The sequence below is a fragment of the Egretta garzetta genome, unplaced genomic scaffold (genome assembly GCF_000687185.1).
Source record: "Egretta garzetta isolate BGI_Z169 unplaced genomic scaffold, ASM68718v1 scaffold88, whole genome shotgun sequence".
Taxonomy (NCBI): Eukaryota; Metazoa; Chordata; class Aves; order Pelecaniformes; family Ardeidae; genus Egretta; species Egretta garzetta.
Window position 1 is genome coordinate 1,195,130 of NW_009260408.1, and position 12,625 is coordinate 1,207,754.

At 36.2% G+C, this 12,625-nt stretch overlaps 1 protein-coding gene across 1 annotated transcript in view; it reads left to right on the forward strand.

The window, feature by feature from the left end:
* LOC104130462 (dynein heavy chain 5, axonemal-like) overlaps positions 1–12,625 on the forward strand; it is a 160,260-nt gene that overhangs the window by 41,259 nt on the left and 106,376 nt on the right. Inside the window, exons 32-41 of the mRNA XM_035899011.1 lie at positions 1,397–1,508; positions 1,826–1,954; positions 3,290–3,489; positions 3,593–3,746; positions 6,132–6,398; positions 6,597–6,725; positions 7,127–7,342; positions 8,982–9,128; positions 10,715–10,887; positions 11,868–12,046. Of these exons, the coding sequence (XP_035754904.1) occupies positions 1,397–1,508; positions 1,826–1,954; positions 3,290–3,489; positions 3,593–3,746; positions 6,132–6,398; positions 6,597–6,725; positions 7,127–7,342; positions 8,982–9,128; positions 10,715–10,887; positions 11,868–12,046 (1,706 nt within the window). The remainder of the gene's footprint in view (positions 1–1,396; positions 1,509–1,825; positions 1,955–3,289; positions 3,490–3,592; positions 3,747–6,131; positions 6,399–6,596; positions 6,726–7,126; positions 7,343–8,981; positions 9,129–10,714; positions 10,888–11,867; positions 12,047–12,625) is intronic.

Here is a 12,625-nt window from a genome sequence, read left to right on the forward strand (position 1 = left end):
AAAATAGTAATAGATTAGAAACCTAGAATCATGAAAAGAAGAATCACAAAAATAACTGTAGTTGAAAACAAATCCATTTAAAAAGAGATAAAAAGGATAAATATTTAGAGAAAATGCATGTGGTAGAGAACATTTAAGAAGTTTATAATAAAAGCTAGAGAGAAGTTTCCCTTTATGTTTTACTGTAATATAGTGTAAAGAGAATGTCCAGTAAATTTAAGAAGGAAATTTAAACCTGATCAATGGAGTAGTTTTTTAACATAGTATGTAATTCATGGGACTTGCTGTTAGAAGATATTAAGATATCACTGAGACCAAGACAAAGAAAAAAAGTATCTGTATAAAAAAAAATTTAGCAGTTTTCATTACCAAGCTAAGAGATCCCATTTCCAATTGCCAGCCTAAGACAAAGTTTGTAAGAATGTTACTTCTTGTGCCTCAGTGCAGAAGTAACCAGGAACTGCCTCTTAAAGCCTTATCCATGGCAAGAGTATAATTTTCCATTCTGCAGTGCTTTTCTCTAGCATATTTAATACTGTCTATTGCTGGATTCAAGATGAAAGACTACAGAGATTATTGCCATGCTATGACAGTATGCATATGTTCATCTACCTCTTATCAGCAAGCAGTGAAGAATTCACACATCCTCCAGTGCTGTGTGACAGTCAGTCTGATTTTGAGCTGTGAAAAATGGAGAATTTCGTTGAAGGAATTTTTCATTATGGGTTGGTTTTATGCAGCTTTTTGCTTCTGCCACTGAGCTGTAAGAGAACTGCTGTCAGTCTTTGTTCCATAGCTTTGGCAGATGAAAATTGGCATGACTTGTTAGAAGCAAGTGGAGCTGTGGCAATTCACCGTGCAAGAGGTTCTTCATTTTCAATTTTTTTCATCTTGAAATTGTGCATAAAGAAAGATTTTTCTTTAAATATATTTCATACAAACCAGGTATAAAATAGGACTTGTTTGATTGAAACAGAAGTATTTTTCTGTTTGCAAGCCAGGTCAGTTTTGGTTTAGGATGTACTTTATTTTGCTTGAAAAAAAAATATGTTGTTTAATCCTTTTTCCCCTTTACAAAATCAGGTGCATTTTCAAATTTTTGATAAAACAATGACACTGCAAAAGCTTAAGTTCGGACATGAGTTTGCACATGAAATTAACCTCCTTTAATTCAAACTGAAATAGAAACCAAACCATTCTAGTGTTATTTTTACTGTTTTTCGCAGTGTTTCATGCCTGCAGTCAGAAACAATCAACTATATATTATGTTGCCAGCTTGCAGCTGGATTTTTTTCTGCTGGTCCACTGGTTGAAAAATAAGAATATATGGTATGATTAAATGGTGGATTGTGATTATGAAGAATAAAATATTTCTTGTTTTTTGTGCTTTTTAAAGGGTCCATAAGTTACCAAAAGCATTGAAGGAATGGCAAGCTTTTCAAGACCTGAAAAGAAAAATTGATGACTTCACAGAGAGCTGTCCTTTGCTTGAAATGATGGCAAACAAAGTATGTGCAGCATAATAATTTGGAGATAAGATTCACTTGAAAAAGTCTATTGCAGACTACGTTGTATGACTATAAGATGCTTTCCATAATTCCTTTTTATAGATAAAAGCAGCTATATTTATAGCAAAAGTCTAGTTAGGCTTAATTACAGAAAAGTAAAACAAAAGACTTCGTAATGTGATTAGAAGAACGATTACTGCTTTCAGTGGAATGGAAATCAAGACTGTTCTGTTTGTTTAACAGATGCAGTGCAAAAGTATGTGATAATTCTAGTCCTAAAAATAATACAATTTTAAAAAATCTTCCCTAATTCCTAGGCAATGACGTCACGACACTGGGAAAGAATTGCACAAGTAACTGGGCATCACTTTCATGTTGACTCTGAAAATTTTGCTTTGAAAAACATAATGGATACCTCTTTATTAAAGTATAAAGAAGATATTGAGGTACATGTACTTTTCTGTTTGCTTTTAATTAATAACTTGTGATCTGGGGCTCTGTGCTTTTGGAATCCTGTTTCTAGTAACATTAAAAAATTTGGCTTCAGTTGGAGAATTCTTTTGAAGAATGGAATTTGGTAGCTGGTGTTAGCAGTGATGGTTAGTTTATTTCCTTTTTACTCTGGAGAAGGATTAAATGGGTACATGGTATTACACTAATCCTTCCACAGAAGGAATTCTGTTGTTTTAAGAGCAGTGTGATTCTGTCATGCTTCTGGTTTAGGGTCTGCCTACTTATAATTTTTTCTTCCTTTCAAATGTCTCATCAGAGAGAAAAAGTGGTTGGTGTAAGTCTGATCCTGTTAAGTACTCAAAATCCTTGGAACCCAGTAGAAGTAGAGAATATAGGATTAAAGGAGAACAAGGTTCTTTTGTATTTCAGAAGTGACTCTTCACAAAAGTGCAGAGCAGTGAGAAGGGTTATGTAATGTGCACAAGCTACAAAGCTATTGCCTCCTCCTTTTCGGGGACAGCAGTTATCTAGCAAGTACGTTAGCTTTATGCTCGTTTCCTTTTGCAACAACAAAGTATAGCTGAAAATAAAGAAGGAAAACCCTAACAGTTTCTAACTTCAGTTCTCTTGTCACTTAGCTAAATCTGTGGTCCCTCTATAGTAGTGACGTGATCTGTATTGTTCCACAAAGGAACACTTCTAAGACAAAAACATGAAATCAAAACTCTGCCGTACCCAATTTCTAGACAAGAATTTCAGACTTGTGAAAGGTTCAGAGTGATATCCTTATACTTAAGAAAAGACTTTAAACCTGTGATGGAATCCAACATGCTCCTGGATCTGAATTTGGGGTCCAATCTGAGTAGCTTCTTCTTTTCTCTCTGATGCAATAACCAATTTTACGACAGTGCTGTTCTCACTGTCTTCAAGAAGCGGTAGGCAGTCATGTTGTCTGTGTACACTCTATTCTTGGACTGTTTACTGTTTTTGATTGGTAATTTGTCTTTTCCTTAAAACCCTCAGTAGGTATATTTGACTTCAAAGAGAGAAATTCTGCCTGCAGATTCACTGAGTCAGTGAATTTTCAAAAGTGTAAGGTGTTAGTGCTAGTGAAGACAGAGTATAGCCCATAAAATGTTCCAGTTACAAGTAGTACTATAATATAATCTAGTTTGTAATATGATAATTTTGAGGTGTTTCAATGTTTATCTTCATTAGCTAGAACTTACACTGAAATCTGGATATAGCCAATGAATTTTAATTGTCTTTAGAAGTGTGCGTTATATTAGCCGTAGAGGAATGTAATTAACTAGTTTAGTTTTACACAGGATATCTGCATCAGTGCTGTTAAAGAAAAGGATATTGAAGCAAAATTGAAGCATGTCATCAGTGAATGGAGTACTCATGCTTTCAGTTTTGGCCAATTCAAAACTCGAGGAGAACTCCTTCTGAAAGGATCAGATATATTGGAGAAAATAGCTTTGGTGGAAGACAGCCTCATGATATTGGGATCGCTCATGAGCAACAGGTACAAAACTTAATGAATGCATAGATTGTGTAAATCTAATCAAACGCAAAAGTAAACAGTGATCATCTTAGGTTCTTTTCCCCTTTAACTCATGTTCATACAGGTATAATGCACCATTTAAATCCACTATACAACAGTGGGTTCAGAAGTTGACCAATACTGCAGAGATAATTGAAAACTGGATTACTGTACAAAACCTCTGGATTTACCTTGAAGCTGTGTTTGTTGGTGGAGACATTGCAAAACAACTACCTCAGGTATGTTGATTTATACTAACAATATATTAATGGCAATATGTTATACCAGGAGATTAGCCACATCACAGAGCTTACTTGCCAAAGCATGTAATGTTCTGTAGGCTGTGCAAAGGCAGTTTTGAGACAGCTTTGCCAAACTGGGGTCTGTCTGATTGAACTGCTTAGAACTTGGTCAAACCTAGAGGAACAGGACTGTAATTCAGGCCCAAATGTTCCTGTCAGCTTGCAATATCATATGATAGCACAGGGCTCAAGACTACTTGGTGGTACAAAACTGATGTATCGCTTTTGCCATATATGCAAACATCCCTTTCTTCCTGTGCATGTATGTTTATAGGCTCTAAGTTATGTAATAATAGAATGGCAGATTTTCTTTATAAACTCTGTACTCTCTAGGAATCAGTATAACGAAGTCCCATAGAGAGATGCTGCAAGACTCGGGCAGCTGCATGTGTGCTAATCTGTGTGAACTACTGCAACCTCTTCAAAAGGCGATTATGACCTTCCATGATAGCAGCTGCAAAAGAGTTAAAGAATGATCTGACTTCCTGCAGGAGAGAAATACCAGAATAAGTCATCCTCTCTGTTGTGTCTCCTAATGAGAGGCTTTCATATAGTTCTAACACACCACAGTTCAGTAGCACTGGATCAACCAGTGCTGTAACTTAACAAAACCATGATTATTGGGAAATTATTAAATATTAGTTTATTCCAGGCCACATCTTTTATAATTGAAGGCTTACAGTTTCCAAAACTAACAATTTTGTAAAGCTTTCTTAACTGTTATTTAAGATAACAATACTTTTTTTTAGTTCATGAGATATGTTTATAATATTAATACTTATCAGAGAATCAAGAAGCAGTTTTTGCAGATGAACAAACACTGCAGCACATCTCAGGCATTTGATAACTGCTAAAGCTACTTCTTACAAGGATGATACATGAACCAGTATTCTGGAAAAAAGCAAATGTGGTGACTATCTTTAAAGAAGGAGGAGAAGTAACAGCTTGGTGGAGGAGTAATGGTAGATGAGTGGGCCTAATGGTAATTCCCAGATGAATACTGCAACAAATTACTGTCTGTAAACATCTGGAAGTTAACAAGGGGATGAGTAACAGTCAGTGTGGATTTGTTAGGAGCAAAGCCTATCAAATAAATCTAATTTATTTTTAGGGTGGACAACAAGCTTTGTGGATAGAGGAAAAACAGTAGTTGCTATATATCTTGATATGCTTTTGACATTGTCTCTCATAGTACTATCAGAAAATGAGTTTCAGATTGCTGGTGTGTAAAATGCAGGCAGAAGAGTGGAATGCATGAACAGCAATAGCCGATAACTAGAACACTGTACCTGGTTTTGACTAAAGAAACACATAGACAAATTTGAGAGAGCATAGAGGACAGTGATAAAAATGAGGAACTATCCATGAAGGATGATGCACAAGAAAAGATTCAACAAACTAGACTTGTTTGGCTTGTAGCAGAGGAAACACTGAGGAGAAGGTCTGATAAGTTTTCAAAAAAAAAAATAAGGGCTGTTCTCAACAGGAAGAAAACAGTGTGTTCTCTGTATCTATGAATAAGATGAGAAGTAATTGCTGTGCACAGAAGAAAAATTAAGCTTCGATATTAAAACAGAGTCACCAGTAGTAATGATTGCCTGGAGAGGCTTCTGAATCTCCAACATTGAGCACCTTTGAACACAAGACAGACAAATGTTTTTCAAGAGTGGCATGGGTATGATCCTGTCTTGTGACAGGCAAATGACTTCGGATGGTCTCTTTAGATCTCTCCTAGTTCTCAGATAATTTATGATCCCATTAACATTTCATTCGCTGTAGGTGAAGAAAGGGTTTTTAAAGTCAGTATACCCAGTGTAGAAAAATATTTATTCTCTAGCCCCCACCATTTAAGAATTTGTCTCTTCTCACCTACAATACCTTACAAGTGCAGCAGTTTCAGACTATACTGTTTTAGTTTGTCAAGTGTTACTACTGACGACTTACTCCTCATACACTGCGTGGAGCAGCCATTACATGACATTGTGTATTGCTATTAGGAAGACAGTCATTTCTGAGAAGGCTGATGTTTGAGGTTTCTGGTGTGTGTTGGAGTCCTTTTATATGGAGAATTTTGATGCCCAACATGAAGTAAAAGACACTTCCAGAGCTGTTCCATTGGACTCTTTCTCTTGCAGTTTGAAGTCTTGTTATTATAAGCACTGATCATTATAAGCATGCCTATAAATATTCATACATTAGTCCTGCAAAGGAGACTTGAACAGCAAGGGAAATATTAAGCTGTTACCTTGTCTCGTGGAATTCTTTAATTTTTAGAATTTGACAAACATGAGGAAGAGCTAATGTATTTTTCATGTACTCCAGGAAGCCAGAAGATTTCAGAACATTGATAAATCATGGCAGAGAATTATGCAGAGAGCTCATGAAACATCAAACATTGTGCAGTGCTGTGTTGGAGATGAAACTTTGGCACAGCTATTACCACATTTGCTGGAGCAATTGGAAATCTGTCAGAAATCACTGACCGGGTATTTGGAAAAAAAACGGTTAATATTTCCAAGATTTTTTTTTGTATCTGATCCTGTTCTTCTGGAAATCCTTGGTCAAGCATCTGATTCCCACACTATCCAGGTACAAGTAAATAAAGCAATACTGTTCTTATGGTCAATGTTAGTAAGTGAGGACCATGGAGGATTTAATTATTTAGTTGAGAGAATTTCTTTCACTTATGGAATGATTTATGGAATCTTCTAATACAGGACTTAAAGGCAAAGTAAGAATGCCATATCAAATCAGTTTATGGAGGGTTTTTTTATTATTCTATTGTAGGCGCATTTATTAAGTTTGTTTGACAATGTTAACCGAGTGGGATTTCATGAAAAAAACTACGACCAGATTTTATTGTTTGAATCTCAAGAAGGAGAACAGGTCAATATTATTGAACCAGTTTCAGCTCAGGTAATGGAAGTATATATTACAGTTTTTCATGTCTTGATTTAAAGTAGATTTATGTTGTAGAGACCAACAGTATCGCATCATGCTATTATTTGACTAGCTGAATGAAAACCTTCCAATGTGAACAGCAAGAGCAAAGGCCAGAAAGGACAGGACATTTGTGTCAGTCTGTAACAATTACCTTACCTGTTTTTTCAGCAGTACTGGTGTGAAGTGCCAAATCCATCACATATCTCTAGAAGGGCAGTGAAGCAGAAGGAGGAGAGGAATCTTTTAAAGATTAGAGAATAACAAAGAGGGAAATGGGAGTATGAAGGAGTGGGAAAAAAAGCCATGTAGGGCTTTTTCTCCTTGTGAATTATTCATAAACTAATTCTTTAAATGTACTTTCTTGTTTATTTCAGGGTAATGTGGAATTCTGGTTAGGTCAGCTGCTGAATGGGATTAGGAAAACAATCCACACCATCATTAGACAAGCATCAATGGCCATTAGCGATTCAGGATTTAAGCTGTATGACTTTCAGACAATGTTTCCTGCACAAATAGGACTTCTGGGAATTCAAATGATCTGGACCAGAGATGCAGAGAATGCATTGAACAGTACCAAAACAGACAAAAAGGTAGTATTTAATGAATCTTTGGGGATTAATTAAAAGCACTGTTTGGAACAGTGCATGTTGTGAGAAGTTAGAAGTAACATGTAGGAAAAAGCACGAAATATTAGTTAAGTAACCAGAATAACAAATAAACTAAAAGGAAAACAGAATGGTAAAAAATGTATTAAGAGGTCACACCTCCTCACCATTCACACTCAGCATGTGCTTTAGAACTGTTCCTAATCCTGTGATTTTCTCTACTGTTCTGTCAGTGCAGTTATCTTGGGAAGGGAAAATTTCTGAGTTTGGGAATACAGGGAATCTTATCCTATTACTTTCCCAAAAGCAGATTTGGAAAGAAATAAGATCTCCCCAAATGTGGGGAAATAGCTGTGCTTCATGGGCATTGGTCTACTGTAAAGGAGTGTCTTAGATTCGTTAGTTGATGAGCTCTTTTTTGGGGGAAGGGAAAGAATAGAAGCTATTTGAGGAGGTGCTGGTTTAATCTGAAACGTGTAGAGAAGATCCTGTTAACACCAAGGTGTTATTACTAACACTGAATCTATGAAGAAGGAGAGGAAGTGAACTCAACAGTTGCAAATTACCATTAATCAAGACTATACAGTGAGATTGGACTAAGAACTAGTAACATCATCCTACCATAAAAGTAAATACAGGAGAATGGTACCATGCTGTACTTTTATAGTGAATGAAAACAAAGAATCTAGACTGTGGGGAAGACCACTTAGGGCTACATTTTCTGCATTGTACAAAGTTTAAAAAGGGCATAGACCTGCTTTTAGTCCTCTCCAGTTCATATGCTAACTAGATGCAAAGATTCTTTTGCATTAACTAGAAAACAACTTTTGTTTATTTGGAATGAACTGTGTGTGCGTGTTTGGGGAGCAGGAGGTGTTTAATTCTCTGTTAGCTTTGCAGCAGTTTTATAATTTTTTTTCTCAGCAAACACTGTGAGTTTTAGGCTTTGCATATATTTACCGAAAGCTCGTGCAGTTGTTTTCTCACACACTTGGAACAGGAGTATATATGAGCTGCCCTTTCTGAAACCTCAGTGCTTTATATTTTGTTGTGTACTGGGAACATCACTGACAGAAGGCTGATGCTGTTTACCTAAGTCAATATTGTATAGTCAGTATTGTATTTTGTGGAATTTTGTAACAGAATCTGGTGCCACAAAAGAAATTATTATTTTAGCATTGGCATCTAAAATTACACTACATTTCTGTCTCCTCTGGTTAGAGGATGTGATAGATCTGCAGGTTCCTCCTCCCCCTAAGTAGTAGACACTGCTTGGGCTGATGTGCAATACCCAAAACCACAGACTGATGGTTCTGAAAATATGCAGGGATGCAATCAGCTGAAGATGTAATGTACAGTAGAAGGAGCAATAATCTTGGAACAAAATCTTATGATGTGACCTGTTCACCTAGATATAACCTTATTGTACTCTGCTGGGCTAAGAATGCATGCATGAAGGGCAGCCTGCAAATCCAAATTTAGGATTCCAAGCCTAATAAATACAAAGCAGACCATAGATGTCATGGGCCCATATGTTTGCAAAAGTTTTTTTATTTTTTATCCTAAACACTGGAAGAACAAATGATGTTTGTATTAATATGGCTGTTCTTGCTATGTGGAAAAGGTAATGCACACAACAAATCAGAAGTTTTTGGAACTTTTAAATGATTTGATTGACATGACAACACACAATCTGACAAGAATGGAGCGCACAAAGTATGAAACTTTAATCACCATTCATGTGCACCAGAAGGATATCTTTGAAGACTTGGTAAGTTTCTGAAAACCTTTAAGGGACTTTCTGTATGGAAGTTTTTGCACATACAAAAAAAATTATAAACAGATCTTACAATGTCTTCTCTTTGAGTAGCTCTGACATTAGAACTGTGACATAGTGCATCAGATTTAGTTTGATTTCATATAGATGTCATGCAGACATAAGGGTGAATTATAAATAGGTGTGCTCATAGATTCAGACTTCGGTTCTTAAAATGGTTGTTGATACCCATCATGCACGAATTCACCATGAGCAAAAGAGTTTAATTGTTTAAATTAAACTATTCTCTCAAATTAAAAATTTAATACATTATTTAATTGAAATGTAAAAGGAAAAAAAGTCCCCTTAGTGTCTATCAATCATGATTTTCAGCCCAGCCTATGTGTTAATTTAAGGTAATAGTTATTCAAAGGTTAAAGTGGTGAGGCTCCATATATTTGAAAAGGGTAGCAATAATAACCAGAACAGATACTTTAAATTGTTTTATAATTGAGTTGCATCAGACTTCCTTTACGTAAGTATGTTGAATACGTGAAACTATAATTATAAAAATGAAAGTAAAATAACTTTCAAAAAGCTTGCGTGATGCAAAGGTCGGTAATTCAACACCGCATTTTTTAATTTATGCATATATGTTGGAAAGATAAAAATTAAGTGCATGTGTAAAGAAAGATAGAAAATCATAAAGCAAAATACTGAAAGTTAGAAAGAAAACTGCCAGCTTCTAAGATAGGCATGGGGTTTTATCCTCTACCCATAATTTTTAATTTATTTTCTTAGTTATTTTCTTAATTAGACATTTCATGATCAATCAATTTAATGTCATATTATAATAAAATTAAATCACAGAAAATTGGTTAAATTTAAAGGGTCTGTATGTGAAATAAAGCGGGAGCAAGTCCAAAACTGGGGAAAGGATTCTTCACTGGTACATATAATATTATCCTTTTCTCTTGAAACGTTCTATCCCCTGCTAAACACGTCCTTTTGTGATTGTGAGAAAATAGAGGGAGGTGGCTGAGAATCCAGAACCCCCTCTTCACCTTACACTATGTCTGCAAGGCCAATAACCAGGACTACATATTCCCTAAGAGGCTGGTGGTTTTGAGATCAAGTGTCAAAAATGATGAATCAAGTTCTGTTAATCTGCCACAGGTCTGTGTGTGGCAAGTTCATACTGAAAAATACATCCCAAATAAACATGCTCATAGACATATATACAGTATATTCAAGCATTGTCCATGATTTAGTATTTCTGTGAGTAACAGCACCAGATGACGTGCAGTGTAACCGATATTGTTACCTAGTTGTTTATGCAGTTTTCCATCACTGTTCTTCAATATCTCTGTAAGACAAAATTCATAATCTCTGTACTCAATTCAGAGGAAAATCAAAGTGGTGAAAAGGTGTAGTGCATGTTTGAAAAGATTGTTCTGGATGTCTTGACTCCTGACAGATTCTGTGCTTGTTCTTCCAGCTCTTGAATTTATGCATAGTAGATCTTTTTTCTCTATGGAATTTAAAATTAATTTGTTATACTGTTTCTTTTCTATATTAATGATTTTTCTTTTCCATTATAGGTCCGTATGAACATTAAATCTCCGTCTGATTTTGAATGGCAAAAACAGTCTCGATTTTATTTTCTTGAAGACTTGGATAAATGCATTATCCAAATCACTGATGTAGAGTTCACCTATTGCAATGAATACTTAGGGTGTACAGACAGACTTGTTATAACTCCCTTAACTGACAGGTAGTTATAAAAAGAATGCAGTGCATAGTACAGGAGCTAAGACTTAATTCCTTTGACTTAATTCCTTTAACTTTCACGAGGCAGAATTCTTTCTTTGGTTGCACTATAGTGCTGCAATATCGATAGTGAACAGCAGAGGCCAGTGCTTATATATTCAGCTAGCGAAAGCATGTACCCCTAGGAGGGGTCTTGAATTCAAGTGTTTGCTTCAGCTGTATGTGCTGTGGTAGGCTTTGAAAAACTTACTTGTGTTCAAGATAAATATAGCTGAATGCTGTACACTTCATCAGCCTAAGCAGAGTGGATCTAAAAAACAATAGATTGCTGCTTTCAATAAGCTAGTAGTTGCATGAGAATTTGGGATTACGGCAAGTGATTCATTTGAAGTCACCCTAGAGAAAAAAGCAGTAACTCAGGACATAGCACTGAATAACTAGTGCCAGTATGGTTTTAAGCAAGGCCTATGTAGAATTACAGGACTACAAACACAGACAAAGCTCTGAGGGCAAAATATAAGGAGAACTTTTCATTGCTGGAGTGTGAGTTATACAGCACAGTATAAACTCCATTAGATGCGTATTTTCCTAAAGTACTTGGTAGTGCTTCAGCTAGGCAAGAGGCAGATGTATTTGCTATGCCAGAGCTTATTCTTTCAAGTGTGGGTAGGAATGTTAAAGTGTGAGAGAATCACAATATTGTATTTTGGTATTTGGCATTTAGAATCGGCTTGTGTGTTTCCTGGGCTGTTGCAGTTGTCACTGTGCTGGACACATGCTTTTCTGCAAGTGAAGCAAAGATGGTGCCTGGTAACTCAGCTTCACAGTGTGCAAAGGGGATGACTGAGGATTTACCGTAGGGAAGCACACCCATTTCTTCCCCCTCCCCCAGCTCTGTGCAATACAACTGTTGTGGTTACATTAATGGACTTCAAGTAATTAATAGTAGAAAAAGATTGATAGAACTCTTTGTTCTGTCTCTAGGTGTTACATCACCCTGGCACAGGCCCTGGGCATGAGTATGGGTGGTGCACCCGCAGGACCTGCAGGGACAGGGAAAACAGAGACAACTAAAGACATGGGCAAATGCCTGGGGAAGTATGTTGTTGTTTTCAATTGTTCAGACCAAATGGACTACAGAGGACTTGGCCGTATCTATAAAGGTAAGAAGTAATCTGGTTTGTTCATTTTAGAGTCGTACTAGTGAGTTAGCAATGATTAGTAGGACATTTTCTTCTCTGTTTCCTCTTATTTCCAGATGCTCATCAACTTTTTCTGATATTTGATTATTTCTCCTTATTTTTCCTTTTTTCTTCTTGGATGCTTTCCAGGTTTTTTTTATATTCTTGGACTGTGTTTCCTATCATTGTCCTCTTTTCTGTTTCTCTTTTAATCCTTTCTACTTATTTTCTTTATGCCTCTCCCACCCATCCCAAGGGGAGGATATTTAGCACTCCCTTGCCATTTTTGTATCAAGCAAGACAAACAAATGCAGATCTTGATGATGTTGTGCAAGGCAGGGAAACATGCAAAGTGGTGCAGTGTCTTATTTCAAACTCTAAAACTTTTTTTGAAACCAGGAAAATGAAATAGTGGTCAAACTCTGATAACTTTTAATGATAAGCAGAGCTTTGAAGTCAGTTTTGCAAACAGTGATCAGGTAATCCAATATCTGTAGACACCATTGTGTCTCTTTTCTTGTATATAGCTACTACTGGTTATATGGACTGGCAGACCACAGA